The 15,880-nt window shown below is 44.0% G+C and overlaps 1 protein-coding gene and 2 long non-coding RNA genes across 10 annotated transcripts in view; 1 reads left to right on the top strand and 2 right to left on the bottom strand.

Annotated features, from left to right (window-relative positions):
• Nucleotides 1–15,880, bottom strand: part of LOC126994161 (potassium voltage-gated channel protein Shab-like) — a 199,023-nt gene that overhangs the window by 52,678 nt on the left and 130,465 nt on the right. For all 7 annotated transcript variants that reach the window (XM_050853424.1, XM_050853420.1, XM_050853412.1 and 4 more), the window contains exon 3: nucleotides 9,909–10,737. In XM_050853424.1, coding sequence (XP_050709381.1) covers nucleotides 9,909–10,737 — 829 coding nt within the window. The remainder of the gene's footprint in view (nucleotides 1–9,908; nucleotides 10,738–15,880) is intronic.
• Nucleotides 248–3,701, bottom strand: LOC126994241 (uncharacterized). 2 transcript variants are annotated; one of them, XR_007748907.1, is made up of 2 exons: nucleotides 1,980–3,701; nucleotides 248–1,807 (listed from the first exon to the last, which is right to left on the bottom strand). It is a non-coding gene; the product is annotated as an uncharacterized LOC126994241 (long non-coding RNA). The 2 variants fall into 2 exon arrangements; XR_007748906.1 differs by having other exon boundaries at nucleotides 1,894–3,701.
• On the top strand, nucleotides 6,215–9,507 carry LOC126994235 (uncharacterized). Its single transcript, XR_007748903.1, has 2 exons — nucleotides 6,215–6,360; nucleotides 6,518–9,507. It is a non-coding gene; the product is annotated as an uncharacterized LOC126994235 (long non-coding RNA).

The following is a 15,880-nucleotide window of genomic DNA, read 5'->3' on the forward strand; positions in this document are numbered from 1 at the left end:
GGGGGAAGGGCGATAAGGGAAAGGAAAGGGTACACAGGAAAGGGATTAGAACCGACATGTTAAGAGAAAGGCATCAAAGTACTTAAAATTAACCCCCCCTCCCCCCTCCCCCCCCCTCCCTTAACATGTAATAGAGGGCAGAATTAGTGACCTGAAAATCATAATGGGTTAGAAAATAGTGAGGCAAGTAAAGGCATATTAATTACATACCGCGATTATTAGTGTTATTTTTTTGGTATTTGTCACCCATTAACTTTATTTTTTTTCTCTGTTTTTTATTATGGTTTGAAAAGCCTAATACATTTTTTTTCATAGCATTTTCTTGTCATTGTTTTTTTTTTTCTTTTTTAGGGTTAAGTTGATGGTTAATACATTTCTTTTTCTAGCATTTTCTTTTCATTGTTTTTTTATTTTTTTTATTTTTCTAAGTGTTGTTGAGTTGATAGTTAATATTTCTCTCATAGCATTTTTTTCATTGTTTTTCTATGTTTTTTTTTTCAAGGGTGAGTTGAAAGCTAATATTTTTTTCTATCGCATTTAATTTTTCATCGTTTTTATTGTTTTTTTTTTTCTGAGGGTTGAGTTGAAAGCTAACATTTTTTTCATAGGATTTTCTTTTTCATTAGTTTTTATTGTTTTTTTTCTGAGGGTTGAGTTGAAAGCTAATATTTTTTTCATAGGATTTTCTTTTACGTTAGTTTGTATTGTTTTTTTTCTGAAGGTTGAGTTGAAAGCTAATATTTTTTTCATAGGATTTTCTTTTTTATAAGTTTTTATTGTTTTTTTTCTGAGGGTTGAGTTGAAAGCTAATATTTTTTCATAGCCTTTTCTTTTCATGAGTTAATTTTGTTTCTGAGGGTTGAGTTGCTGGTTAGTATTTTCCTTCATCATCATAACTTCAGGTCACTATTCGCCCGTTCATGTCCTTCCCTCCTCGCGTGACTCAAAGAAAACGGGAAACCAGAGACCTGAAGACATACCATATAAATCCCATCCGTGTTTCTCGTTTTAACTTTACACTCAAACTTAATATGAATAAAAAAATGTTAGTGAATGAGTGAGAATCCGCTGAGTTAACCTTACTCGTATTTATTATTCTAACCCAGGAATTAAACTTAAGGTCAGAATGGAAAGACATCAGAGTGACTTAGGAAATGATTGAGCTTTTTCTGAGTTAACTCCATACAGGTTTGACTCGGCAATCGAACTTAAGATCAACACAAAAAGAGAACAGAATAAATTAGTATGTGAGTGACTTCCGTATTCATCGTTTTAACTCATCACTCATACTTAAGGCCAATACAAAAAAAAATACAAAAAATCAAAAAAATGTAAGATAGTATGTGTGAGTTTCATATATTTTTATTTTGATCTCGGCAATCAAACTTAAGCTCAGTACAAACGAATCAAATAAAAACAGTGAGTTCTAACTTGGCAATCAGACTTAAGCTCAATGAAAGAAAATAAAGATAGAAGAGAGACTGGGTTGTTAAGTGATTGAGTTCCCCATTTATCGTTTTAACTCAGCAATCAAATTTAAGCTCAGTACAAGAAAATTAAAATATCAACAGACTGAGTTATTAAGTGAGTGAGCTTTGTTATATCGTTTTAACTCAGCAATCAGACTTAACCTCAATACAAGAAAATGAAAACAACAACAGACTGAGTTATTAAATGAGTGAGCTTTGTTATATCGTTTTAACTCAGCAATCAGACTCAACCTCAATACAAGAAAATATAGATAAAAAGCAGACTGAGTTAGTGATTGAGTTTCGTATTTATCGTTAACTCAGCAATCAGACTCAACCTCAATACAAGAAAATATAAATATAAAGCAGACTGGGTTAGTGACTGAGTTTCGTATTTATCGTTAACTCAGCAATCAGACTCAACCTCAATACAAGAAAATATAAATAAAAAGCAGACTGAGTTAGTGACTAAGTTTCGTATTTATCGTTAACTCAGCAATCAAACTCAACCTCAATACAAGAAAATATAAATAAAAAGCAGACTGAGGTAGTGACTGAGTTCCCCGTTTCAGTCCCGCGAGGAAGCATGAACACGAACCCACACAAAGATCAACCACAGTAATCAGGTTAGGCATCAACACATCAATTAGGAGGGCAGTGCGAGGGCCACACCTGAGCCTACCTGGGCTGGGAACACCTACAGAAGCAAGCCAGGTGTGCCAGCGTGCGTTGACACCTACTGCTAACGACTGGCACGGAAATATCCCTCTTGAATTTGATGTTATTTATAGTTTTTTTTTTGGAAGCAGAGTTTGACAATTAAAATGAAGGTAAAAATAAAGAGTTCGCGGTTAGATTTGCGAATGTTTTGTCCCGTTTGGCTTTACATGATAATTTACGTGTTTTTTTGTGTGTTTTTCCTGATGGTCAAAGGTTAAACAGGTGACTTACAAGTTAATTAAAGTCGTTCGAAGGTACATTTTTCTGTCTTTTACTTGACTTTCAGTGAGGAATGTTTCTCGTCTCAGCGTCCACTACTCGTATGGTACAGGTATCGTTAACTTAATAACTTCAGTTTCAGTGCAAGTAACATAGACTACTTGAAAAAAGAAACAGAGTAATCAAATGATGAAACAGGAAACATAGAAACTTTCCACGAACAAAAAAAAAAAAAACAATAAAAAAGAGTATTGTACCAAAAAGGAAGTTCTCTCTTTCTCCTTTTTTTTTTGTAATACATAAATGGATGTTTTGAAATATTTGGTATACACAAAATTCGAACCAAAAAAGGCACGAATAGTCTACGGAAAAGCGAAAAAAAAAACATTGGTTGGCACTTTTGAAATACAAGGGACAAAAAAGGATGTGGAGGAGGAGGAGGAGGAGGAGAAGGACGAGGAGGAGGACGAGGACGAGGAGGAAGGGGAAAGGGAAATGGCTGAAAAATAAAGGCAAGACGGTGATAGTTGGAGAAAGTTGAATAGAAGGAAAGTGAATAGAAACTAATTGACTGGAAGAAAAAGTTGAACAGGAGAAAGAAAAGTTACATTGAAGGAACTTTTGAATAGACAGAAGAAAGAACAGGTGAAGAAAATGAAAGAAAAAAAAGAGAGAGAGAGAGGAAAAAGGGTGAGGAAGAGATGGAGAAACACGAGAAGAAGAGAATGAGAATAACGAAGGAGATAAAAGAAAGGAAGGAGAAAGGAAGAGGATGAGGATAAAGATCAGGACGTGAGTATGGATGAGGATAAGGAGGATGAGGATGAGGAAGAGATAGATAAACACAAGAATAAGAGAATGAGAATAACGAAGAGAAACAAAATAGAGGGGATAAGAGAAAGGAAGAAGAAAGAAAGAGAAGGATAAAGATGAGAACATGAGTATGGATGAGGATAGGGAGGATGAGGATGAGGAAGAGATAGAGAAACACGAGAATAAGAAAATGAGAATAACGAAAAGAAACGAGGTAGAGGAGATGAAAGAAAGGAAGGAGAAAGGAAAAGGTGGAGGATAAAGATCAGGTGAGTATGGATGAGGATAAGGATGAAGGAGTAGGATCAGGAGGGGTTTGGATAAATGGATAGATGCAAAACTACGAAACTAATCCATCTAGTAGTACAAAAAATGAGTCATCGGGTCTATAAATATGTTCTTGTCTGGAGTGAAAGTTTAGGTGAGTCTGTGTGTGTGTCTGTGCGTGTTTGTTCTGTCTACGGAAGAGAGAGGGAGGGGAGGGGGAAGGGGGGGGGTTGAGGAGGAGGAGGAGGAGGGGGGGGGGGGTTCTACTGAGTTTCTTTCTACCTGTCTAACTAACTACCTGTCTTTTGTGACTCAGCGTGGTGTGTGTGTGTCAAAAATCAGTAACACACACACACGGATACGTACACACGCACACACACACATACAGAGATAACGTCATATGCAGCAGCACCAGCATCATCATCATCATAATCATCAGCAGCAATGGAGGTGTTGGGGGATAAAAAAATTGACTGCTCTGTTTTTACTCGTACACAAAATCACTGTCTTTTGGATCTACTCTCAAGGCTTTCTACGGACTGACTAACAAGACACAGCAACGTGGAGGAGGTAAAAAGCGTCTCTCTCTTAGCAGTCATCCTTATTCATCATCGTCATCATTGCTAAAGGGGGAGGGATATACAAGGTACTTTGGGCCTTAAGGAAGTACCGTACATGGGTCAAGATGCTGCCTCGGTCACGTTGTCTGAACTAGCTGCTGGGAACTGCAAGTGAGAATTTAACTCAGCCATTTGGCGGAACTCTGGACTCTGCAAGAACCGGAAAAGACTGTCTCTGAGTACTTGGGTGTGGGAGAGAGATGGTGTGTGTGTGTGTGTGTGTGTGTGTGTGTGTGTGTGTGTGTGTGTGTGTGTGTGTGTGTGTGTGTGTGTGTTTTCTGTAGGTAGTGATTCAGACAGGTATTTGTGTATGTAGGAATGTAGGTTAAAAATGTATATGTATGTGCGTGTGTGTTGGTTAGAAGGAACAAAGATCAAGGAATGTGTGAGCGTGTTTAGCTAGGTAGATAGACAGGTACTATTCGTGTGTACGTGTGTGTGGAGCGTTTGGATAGGTTGGTATGTGTGTGGGTGTGTGCGTGTGAGTGTGTGCGTGTGAGTCTATGTATTAGTCAGGTAGGTAGCCAGGTATTCGTATGTGCGTGTGTGTGGATCGTTTGGATAGGTTGGTATGTGTGTGGGTGTGTGCGTGTGTGTCTGTGTGCGTGTTTGTGTACATGTGTGTGGGTAGGAAGTAAAAAGAAGGTATATTTCTGTGAACGTGGGCGTCTTCATGTAGGATATTAGGGTGTTTGTGTGTGTGTATGTGTGTGTGGGCAGGTATGTATGTGTGCGTGTGTGTGCGTGTGTGTGCGTGCTGCTATCAAGACCTCGTGGAGCCTCGTGTCACTGTGTCGGCTTGGTGTGAGATGGACAAATGAGAGAAAATTGGCATATAAAAGTCATTCTTTATTTGCGTCTCAAAACTCGTGGTCATAGATGCGAGTAATACAGTGAGTCAAGGAGAGGAATTAGCTTAGTCTACCATAAACTTGGGCCGCGTTCTTTGCATTAATCTGGACTACCCTTCTTAGGCAGGTGTGTGTTGGGGGTTGCTAATTGGGTGCAGGTAACTTATTTCTTACCGGTTTTGGATTTTGAGGGATTTTATGAACTTTTCTAAGCTTGCTAATTAGTTTAAGATCTCCAGGTAACTTATTGGCCACCTGTTTTCTAGTTTTATAGTGAAATGGACTGTTCAAGGTGTGTACAGGTAGATTTTTCACCTGTTATGTGTTTGGGGGCCTAATATGACTGTCCTAACATTGCTAATTAGTGTAAGGTGTCTCTAGGTAACTTAGATCTTACCTGTTTCTGATGTTTTAGGTTTAATTTACTTTTCTGATATTGGTAATTGGTTCCAGGTGTCTCGAGGTAACATTTTTTCACCTGTTTATTTGGTTTGATTTTACTAACTTTGCTAATTGGTTCAAGGTGTGCAAGTATCTAATTTGTCACCTGTTTTGGATTTCTTGAGTTTAATTGACTTTTTAAACATTGCTAATTGGTTTAAGGTGTCTGAAGGTAAATTTGTCACCTGTATTATGTGTTTTGAGTGGTGGTTTAACAAATTTTTCTAACACTGGTAATTGGTTTAAGGTCTCAATCGGTATATTTTTTACCTGTTTTTTTGTAGTTTTTAAGGTTTGATTGGCTTTTCTAACATTGCTAAGTGGTTTAAGGTATCTGCAGGTATATTTCTCCCCGTTTTTTTTTTGTTTTAGGATTAATTGACTTTTTTAACATGCTAATTAGTTTCAGGTATTTGGATTTATATATATCACCTTTTTTTTTTAGATTGATTTTACTTTTCTAACATTGCTAATTGGGTCAAGGTATGTTACTTGTCACCTGCTTTGTAATTTTTGAGTGGTGGTTTAACTGATTTTTCTAACATTGGTAATTGGTTTAAGATTTCTGGAAGTATATTCGTCACCTGTTTTGTATTTTTTTGAGGTTCATTTTACTTTTTTAACATTGCTAATTGGGTCAAGGTATGTTACTTGTCACCTGCTATGTATTTTTTGAGTGGTGGTTTAACTGATTTTTCTAACATTGGTAATTGGTTTAAGATTTCTGGAAGTATTTTCGTCACCTGTTTTGTATTTTTTTTAGGTTCATTTTACTTTTCTAACATTGCTAATTGGGCCAAGGTATGTTACTTGTCACCTGCTATGTATTTTTTGAGTGGTGGTTTAACTGATTTTTCTAACATTGGTAATTGGTTTAAGATTTCTGGAAGTATTTTCGTCACCTGTTTTGTATTTTTTTGAGGTTCATTTTACTTTTCTAACATTGCTAATTGGGTCAAGGTATGTTACTTGTCACCTGCTTTGTAACTTTTGAGTGGTGGTTTAACTGATTTTCCTAACATTGATAAGTGGTTTTAGGTTTCCACAAATATATTTTTCACCTGTCTTGTATTTTTGAGGTTTATTTTACTTTTCTAACATTGATAATTGGGTCAAGGTATGTTACTTGTCACCTGCTATGTATTTTTTGAGTGGTGGTTTAACTGATTCTTCTAACATTGATAAGTGGTTTTAGGTGTCCACAAATATATTTTTCACCTGTTTTGTATTTTTTTGAGGTTTATTTTACTTTTCTAACATTGCTAATTGGGTCAAGGTATGTTACTTGTCACCTGCTATGTATTTTTTGAGTGGTGGTTTAACTGATTTTTCTAACATTGATAAGTGGTTTTAGGTGCCCACAAGTATATTTTTCACATGTTTTGTATTTTTGGGGTGGCGGTTTAACTGACGTATAACATTGCCGCCAAGAAGCTACATTCAAGAAGCCTAAAACACATAAGGTAGCGGCTGGTTTATCATGGGTTTGTTGGTTTGTGTTCAATTTTAGGTTTGGTTTAATTATCCCGATGGTTGGTTTTAAGAGTCACAGGTTAGAGTGGCGTGTGTGAGGGGGACACGACCTCATCTGACCTGACCTTGACCTGACCTGATCTGACCACTCTTGTTTTATACCTGTTTTATACCTGGTCCAAGCTAACACGTCCGAGCTGAACAATATGACAAACCGTACGGAAAAGAAATGAAAGAAAAAAACAAACTAAAAAAATGTATAAAAAACGTAAATGGAAAGAGTTTTAAAGCGATTTAGAATTTCGTGGAGTTTAGGATTTTTTTTGGCGTGTGTTTGTTTGTTTGTTTGTTTGATTGGGTTTTATAATCGAAATAGGAAGATTAGTTTGGATTTTTATTTTTTAAGATTTCGTCGTTTTTTTGGAATTTTCTCAAGACTGGATTTTTGTGAGGAGGAGTTTTCTGTACTTTTTTTTTTTTTTTGAGGTAGTGGAAGCCTTGATGCCCGACCCTCGCCTCTCCCCGCTTTAAAAAAAATAGATAAAAAACACATTCAAACGACGTGTGTGTAATGGGGCGTTGAATCTCTTTGTGTAATGGGTTTAGGCTCATTACATTAAACCATTACATTAAACCATTACTCTTTTTTATATGGTTACCGTTTGTGAATGAAGACAAGAGTATCTGCTTAAGTTTTGTGGTTTCATCAGTTCCTGTTTTAAGTTTTCGTTTTATAGTTTTATTTTGTTAATTTTCGAAAGTGCTTGGTTTTGTTAAGGAAATTGGAAGTTAATGGGAAGTGATTTCGAGGGGGAGAGGGGGAAGGGGGGGGGGCGTCACGGCTGCCATACACACACACACACACACACACACACACACACACACACACACACACACACACACACACACACACACACACACACACACACATTCACTCAAACACGTTCAAATCTCCCTCCCCACAAATATAGTTATTTTTTTCTTGTATTATTATTATTTTTTTTTTAGTATTAATGAAGGTACAAACACATTAAAAGAGGAGAGACAATCAGTGCAGTGTTAGCTTTAAAAACAAACAGACAAAAGAACAATAATAATAAAGATAATAATAATAGTAATAATAATAATAATCACACTAAATGATTTTGGTTAATAATGTGAGCCTAACAAGACAGTAACAAATAAATGAAAAAAATAATTGTTAGTTTATCAGTCCATACCGCGGTGCTCTTAGAAATAGTATATATATAATAAGTCTTGTGAGTGAAAATCATAATAGCAATAATAATAATAATAGCAATAATAATAATAATAATAGTTGGGCCAAAAAATGAATGCACTTTATATTATGTTATGGACCACTAGAGAGACGCATGCTTGTGGCTGAAGTCAAAGTACAGCAGGTTTGCATTTGACAGGTGTATCTTTGACTCCTAACCCTCAGGTGTGGCCGTGCCCTCTCGCGACACACCTGCTAGGATTGGGGGTAAGGACAGGTATGGGGGGCAGGTATAGGCCTTCACCTGTCCTGGGTAAGGGGTTGGTAATGGGTTGGACAGGTGTGAAGGTGAGGTTTTTACAGGTGATGAGGTTTAGTTTATGTGGTTTACCTGGTAAGTTTTATATTTGGTTGTGGTTGTTATTATTATTTGTTGTTATAGTGTTTGGTGTGTGTGTGTGTGTGTGTGTGTGTGTGTGTGTGTGTGTGTGTGTGTGTGTGTGTATGGTAAAACACACGAAGTACATCAAAAAAAGGATTAAGAAGAAAGAGGGGGATAAATATATTGAAAACTTTTATGGTTTATACAGGCTGTTTACACACACACACACACACACACACACACACACACACACACACACACACACACACACACACACACACACACACAAGCGTCCAGAGTGTCATGTTGTGAGGGGTCGGGGGGTTGAGGGGGTGGGGGTGGGGGCAGGATGAAGGCGGCAAGAACATTGAACTAGATATCTAAGTCAAAAATACTTTATAATATGATATGCAAACCGGAGGAGTCTTCAAAGTGCCATCATGTAACGGAGAAACAGATGGATTAAGAATATCAAAGTTCCCCCTTCAATAAACCCCGAATCCCGTTTTCTTTCACGCCTCAAAAACGAAAAACGGGGCACAAATTATCACATCAGAGCTTTGGATAATGAAGTTTTACGTTATACATTCACACTTTCTTTTGTTGTAGCTCCAGTATGCCTGTTTTTGTTATATTTTCGTATCAATGAAAGAAAACGGGGTCGGTGTTATTTCAAGGGGAGGCTATAGCAGTTCCTACACCTGGTCGTCTATCTAGTGACAATTACAACATTGCCAGAATAATGTGATAGGCCGATGAAGGCGAGTCTTTGTAGTGTGCCGATAACATATATGTCTGCCTGTGTGTGTGTGTGTGTGTGTTGTTTATATAAATTTGAATATGGTCCTATGTATGATATTCACGAAAAATGCAGGGAAGTGAAGGGAAGGAAAAGGTGCGGAGTGGGATGAGGAATGTAGGGAGGGAGGGATGGAAGGAGGGAGAGAGAGAGAGAGAGAGAGAGAGAGAGAGAGAGAGAGAGAGAGAGAGAGAGAGAGAGAGAGAGAGAGAGAGAGAGAGAGAGAGAGAGAGAGAGATGAGTTGGTAGTGTCGGGGATGAAATACAAGTCGTGAGGGGGGCGGGGCGGGGAGGTCAGGAGTAAGGGGAGGGGGGGTAAGGAAAGGTCACGTAGGACGCGAGGCAGGGGAAGGCGAGGCCGCCCTGGCGGGGAAAAAGGGGTGGGCGGCCAGAGGGGGGAGAGGGATAAAGAAACAAGACTTTGGAAGGAGGGACTGGAGGAGGAGGAGGAGGAGGCGTGGGGGGTCAGGGTGAGTGCTGGGGGGAGGCGTCGCGGGAGGGCACGGACGCCACGTCGGCGGGGGCCGCCTGCGCCACCTTGGAGTAGCGGTGCGGGCCACCCGTGGGGGAGTGAGGGCGCCCCAGGGAGGGCCGCCGCAGGGAGCCCCCGCCCAGGAGGGAGCGGGCCACGCTACCTGTGTCCACGATGACGTCTATGAGGTCCATGGACTTGGCGAAGGCGTCGCGGAGGTTGACGTGGTGGAAGGAGACGATGGAGCCCTCCCGCTTGGCGCGCTCCAGGGCCTCGCGCCGCTTGAGGGCCTTCTCCCGCCGCATCTGGTTCTTGTAGAACTCGGCGAAGTTGTTGACGATGATGGGAATGGGCAGCGCAATGACCAGCACACCACAGATGCAACACACGGAGCCGATCACCTTGCCCAGGGGCGTGATGGGGTACATGTCGCCGTACCCCACCGTCGTCATGGTGATGCCCGCCCACCAGAAAGTTTCGGGGATACTTTTGTACACAGGGTTCTCGTCTTTTTCCGCAAAATAGCAGAGGCTCGAAAAGATTAACACGCCCATGGCTAAAAACAACATCAACAAACCTAACTCCTTATATGAATTTTTCAGAGTAAAGCCCAAGCTCTGCAGACCCGTCGAGTGTCGGGCTAACTTTAGAATTCTGAGAATTCTCATAATTCTGAAGATCTGAACGATTCTTCTCACGTCCTGGAACTGATCCGTGTGTTTGTTGGACTCTATGAGGAACAGCGAGACAAAGTAGGGCAGGATGGCCAGCAAGTCTATCACGTTCATAGCCCCCTTAAAGAATTTCCACTTGTTGGGGCTCGCGGCGAACCTTAGGACGTACTCGAGGGTGAACCAGGTGATGCACACGGCCTCCACCATGGCCAGTTTCTCATTGTCGCCCTGCTCGGGGCCCTGAAAGCTGGGCACCGTGTTGAGCACGAGCGCGAGGGTCGACATGACGATGAAGATCACGGAGATCACAGCCAGCACCTGCGGAAACCAAGAACCCAGACCGTCACCCGAGTGCTCCCGCGCCACCCACGCCCGCGGCGCGCCCCTCCCCCCACAGCCCCGCCAAGCCACGCCGGGCCACGCCACGGCCGTGACCCCAGGAGCCACCCTCGCCCCGAGGCTGCATCGCGGAGCTCCTCTTTTGAGCGCCTGAGTCCCGCGTCTCGGTGTTTGCTCCTCCCGGTCCGGATTGACGCGGAGCGGTTAGTGTTGTTAGTGGCAAGTGCTTTATTATTATTAGAATTATTATTACTATTTTTATTATTATTATTGTTATTGTTATTATTATTGTTATTGTTATTATTATTGTTATTATTGGTTAGCCTTACATCGCGCAGCCGTTCCCGGTCCTGACGCGAGGCGGCGCCGCGGCGGGACTAGGTCGTGGCCGCGGCCCTCGCCTCACCTCGCCTCGCCTTGCCTTGCCTCGGAGCGTCTACGGATTCTCAACAGGCCCTCGCCGGTCCTCCGCTGAGCCTAACTGAGCCTAACGAGGGGTCTTTGAGTTAGTTTTAGGGCCGAGGTGTTGTGTGGCCGTGGCCTGGCTCGGCGTGGGTCTGCTGTGGGGGGTTTAGGGTTAAGAAAAATATCTGTAGTCAGTGTGTGTGTGTGTGTGTGTGGCGTGTGTGCGTGTCCCTCAACACACACACGCCGGCGAGGGCTGTGGCGGGATAAGAAAAAAAAGAGGAGCACGAGAAGGGGAAGAAAAAAAACATGGAAGGGTCAGATTAAAACATGTCTTGGGGAACATAAACGGAAATAAAACCATGTTGGGAGTTGAAATAAGGCCGGGACAAGGGGGCGACGAGGGAGGGGGCGGCTGGCTGGTCACGGGGTGCGCCGCCGCTCATGACAGTAACATAAATAAAACTTGATGTTGGGTTGTGAGTTTTGTTGTGTTGTGACGCCATGACCCCTGACCCCTGACCTCTGACCCCTGACCTCTGACCCCTGACCTCTGACCCCTGAGCCTCGCCGTGGCCTCCCTCTGGTCGTGTCCCTTGTCAGGGTGACCTCAGTGACCCCGTCTGGTCCCTAAACATGTACAAACATAAAACACAGGTACAAAATCAACTCAGGTGTCTGCTGCGTCAGCTGCAGGAGTTAATTAAGGCTGAAAAATCTGTGATGAAATTAAAAGAATTGTTCTGTTATGACTAAACTTATAAATACACTGAAAACAAAGAAACCAAAGATAACGATGGTGATGCAAGACGGCAAGCCTTGACGCGATAAGCTGAAGGTTCACTGGACTGCCGCGTGGCAGGAAACAAAGGTGTGAACACATACAAAACAATGCAAAACAATAATGCCTTAAGATTAAAAAGGTGTGTTATTATTGCTGAAAAATGTGTGTGAGTGAGCGAGTGTGTGTGTCGGGCGTCTGGGGAGCACTCGGGGCCAGCCGTCGCCAGGTGTGTCTGACGCGGCATTAGTGTTGGGCAGCGCCTGGCCCGCTGCCTATCTGCCTGCCACCTGGCGGCTGACCTAGCGTGATGCACAGGGCCTACAGGGATACGCGGGTTACGGGCATTATGGGGCGCCGGGCCGAGGTTGTGTTAAGTTAGTTACCGCGCCATGCTGGGAGGGGCCCCTGGGTACGGCCCCCAGCGGCAGCGCGCGTCGCGCCCCCACGAAGGAGGGACCCGACACGGCCTGCCCCAGGGGGACGCCACCGCCGGGGCTCTCGGAGGGTTAACTGAAAGGGTCACCGACGGGGGAAGGCAATGAAAGCTCCGCGGGGGGTGCCCGGGCGGCTTGTCATTGTGTCGTCGGCGCCTGACACAAGCAGAAAGGAAGCGACACACTACAGAGGGAGAGACGGGGCGGACCCGGCGCGCGCTGGATAAGGGATGAGCGTCTCTCTCTCACTCTCTCTCTCACTCTCTATCTCACTCTCTCTCTCACAACTTGTGGCGGCACAAGACGATGCTGTGAATGCCTTGAGCGTGCAGATCTCATGCGGCACTGTGATTCTTGCGGTCATTGCGCTGTACCCCTCCCCGCCCTGCCCCCGGGGCGGCCCGGCGCGCCGCCTGCGAGCCGCCCGGCCACGTGCCGCCTGCCCTGCCTCCCGCAGGGGCCGGGGGGGCGGACGGCCGGGCGTGCGCCGCGCCCGCATGACAAGGAGGGTGCGGGCGCGGCGCGGCTCATTGCGGCGTGAAGAGGCGGCTGCAGGGTCGCCCCGAGGGCATGTCTTCACCACACACAAGCGGTGCTACACCTAACATGGCGCGCGGCCCCGGCCCCGTGCGCCGCCCCGTCCAGTCCGGGGGCCGGGCGGGGCGGAGCACACGGGGCGGGGGGCCGCGCGCTTGACATCAGTGAGAACATCAAGTAGTTGAGTGGAGCGGCGGTGTCTGTCTGGCTGCCCGGCCCTGGCCCGGCCTTGGTGCTGGCGTTATTGTGGGGTTGGGGGTTTGGGGTGTCTGGGGAAAGGGCATGTAGGGTGTGGGTCGTGCAGGGTTAGGGTGGACCGCCCTCTGATGGGTGGGGCGCCGGGTGGGCGCCGGGCCCTGGGCGCCGGACAGACACGCGCCGCCCACGTACTCTGGAAGAAATGCAGTTGTCTCCAGGAAACAGGAAATAAGCCTTCACTTCACACACTGTTTACAACAGAGATTTTAGCTGTACACTGCTGGGAAGGGCACGCGGGGAGGCAGGCCGCGCCGCCCCACCACCGCCGCCACCACCACCTGGCACACACACGGCTGCCTACACCTCGCCGCCGCGCTCCGCGGGGCGGCGAGCACCTCAGGAATGCTGGATGAGTGCGTGTCTGGATGACTTAATGGGATGACGCGGCGACAGAAACTACGAAGGACTTTTATAACTTTGTGACTAAGTGTTGACGGAACCCTGACCCGCGCCAGTCCTGCCGCCCAACCCCCCAGTGACCCCTCATCCCGGCAGCGGCCCCCCAGGCACCCCAGCCGCCCCGGGCACTGTTGGGGCGAGGGGGGTGCCTGGGGTGTGGCATGGCACTGACGGGACTTGAGGGGTTGGGTGGTGGTGGCGCCGCGGCACTGGTCACCCGGCAGGGGCCCGTGTGTTGGCTCTCACCTGCCCCAGCCACCGCCGACCTGCTGCAGTATTCCACTTGTATTATTATTATTATTATTATTATTATTATTATTATTATTATTATTATTATTATTATTATTATTATTATTATTATTATTATTATTATTATTATTATTATTATTATTATTATTATTATTATTATTATTATTATTATTATTATTATTATTACTATTTATTATTATTATTATTATTATTATTATTATTATTATTATTATTATTATTATTATTATGATGATGATGATGATGTGTATGATTGTTACCGTCACTATTGTTGCATATCTTTTTGAACGTGTCCACATCTTCGATTCCTGTTTTCTTTGTCTCCATTCAAGTGATCAGTATTTTGTAGAACGCTGAACGAAAATTTACGTTCCTCCACTCTGCCGTTCGATAAGAAACGTCCGTATTAATTATTTTTCATTTGCTAACGTTCTTTCCTCTCTATCCTTTCCTTCTTCTCTTTTTCATCATATCTCCATCATCATTTTATCTCTCGCTTCCCTTCTTCTGATATCTCGCTTCCCTCTCATCCTCTTTCTCCTCTCTTTTCCTATCTCCTCCATTTCTTGTTCTCTTTTCCCTTTCGTTACTTTCATTTGTCTACGTCTTCCTCTTCTTCTCTTTCTTTCGCTTTCTCCCGTCCTCTATTCCTCTTCATTGCTTCTCTTCTCTCCTCACATTTCTCTACTTTTTCTTTCACTTCTCTTCATTTATCTACTGACATCACCTCCTCCTCCTCCTCCTCTTCCTCTTCCTCTTCCTCTTCCTCTGCCTCCTCCTCCTCCTCCTTATGATTCAACCTTACGTGATTGTACTGTTTATTTCCTCGTTAAGCCAGAGAGGAGGAGGAGGAGGAGGAGGAGGAGGAGGAGGAGGAAGAATGCCAAGGACTGAAGGAAGAAAGGAAACAAGAGGAGGAAGAAGGGAGGGAGGGGGAAGGGAAGATAAAGAGGGAGGAGGAAACATGAGAGAGATTAGCAGGGAGAAGAATGAGAGGAGGAGGAGGAGGAGGAGGAGGAGAAGAAGAAGAAATATAGCGGAAAAGAAACTGGACTAAGAAAACAAGAAGAAGGAAGAGGAGGAGGAGGAAGAAAAGAGGAAGAGGAAAGCAAAAGAAGGGAGAACGATAGATAATAGAAAAAAAAGGGAAGAGAAGGAGGAGGAGGAGGGAGGAGAAGGAAGGAAGGAAGGAAGGAGGAGAAACAGGAGAAAGAACTAGGAGGAGAAGTGGATGAAGGAAGGAAACATTAAGATAAGTGGAAGTGATGTAAGGAGAGAAAGAGGAGGAGGAGGAGGAGGAGGAGGAGGAGGAGGAGGAGGAGGAGGAGGAGGAGGAGGAGGAGGAGGAGGAGGAGGAGGAGGGAAAGGAAGGAGGTAAGTAAGTAATATATAGAAATTTCCTCTTCCTGGGAGTGAGAGAAAATTTATATATCATTATTTTCTCGCACGTTTTGGGGACCATGAATAAAGAGGAGCAAATTCATGGATAACTTCAATAAAACTTCCGAGGTTGTGTTATCGATCTTACCTTCCCTCTCGTTCTCTCTTCTCTCTCTCTCTCTTCTCTCTCTCATTCCTCTCCTTTCCTCCTCTTCTCTCTTTCACTCTCATGCCTTCTCTCTTTCCCTCCGTTTCTCTCTCACTCTCTCTCATGTCTTCTCTCTTTTCCTCGTCTTCTCTTTCCTTCCTGTTCCTCTTTTCCTCTCATTTCTTCCTCATTTTTATCCTTTCCTCTTTTATCCACTCCTGTTTTCCTCTTTTCCTCGCCTTCCTCCTGATCTTTCCTCTCCTTTCCTCTCTCTCTTTCTTTCTCATTCCTTCTCTTTTCCTCTCCTTCCTTCTAATCTTCTCTCATCCTTCCTCTCTCATTCCTCTCTTCCTCCTCTCTTTTCCTCATTCCTCTCTCATTCTCTTTCCTCTCCTTCCTCCTCCTCATCTCTTCCTTCCTTTCCTTTCCTTCCTCCTCCTCTTGTCCTCACTTTCCCGTTCCTCTTTTCCTCTTTTTCCTCCTCATCACCTTTCTCCTGTTCTCTTCTAT

This window comes from Eriocheir sinensis, chromosome 7, assembly GCF_024679095.1.
Source record: "Eriocheir sinensis breed Jianghai 21 chromosome 7, ASM2467909v1, whole genome shotgun sequence".
Classification (NCBI taxonomy): Eukaryota; Metazoa; Arthropoda; class Malacostraca; order Decapoda; family Varunidae; genus Eriocheir; species Eriocheir sinensis.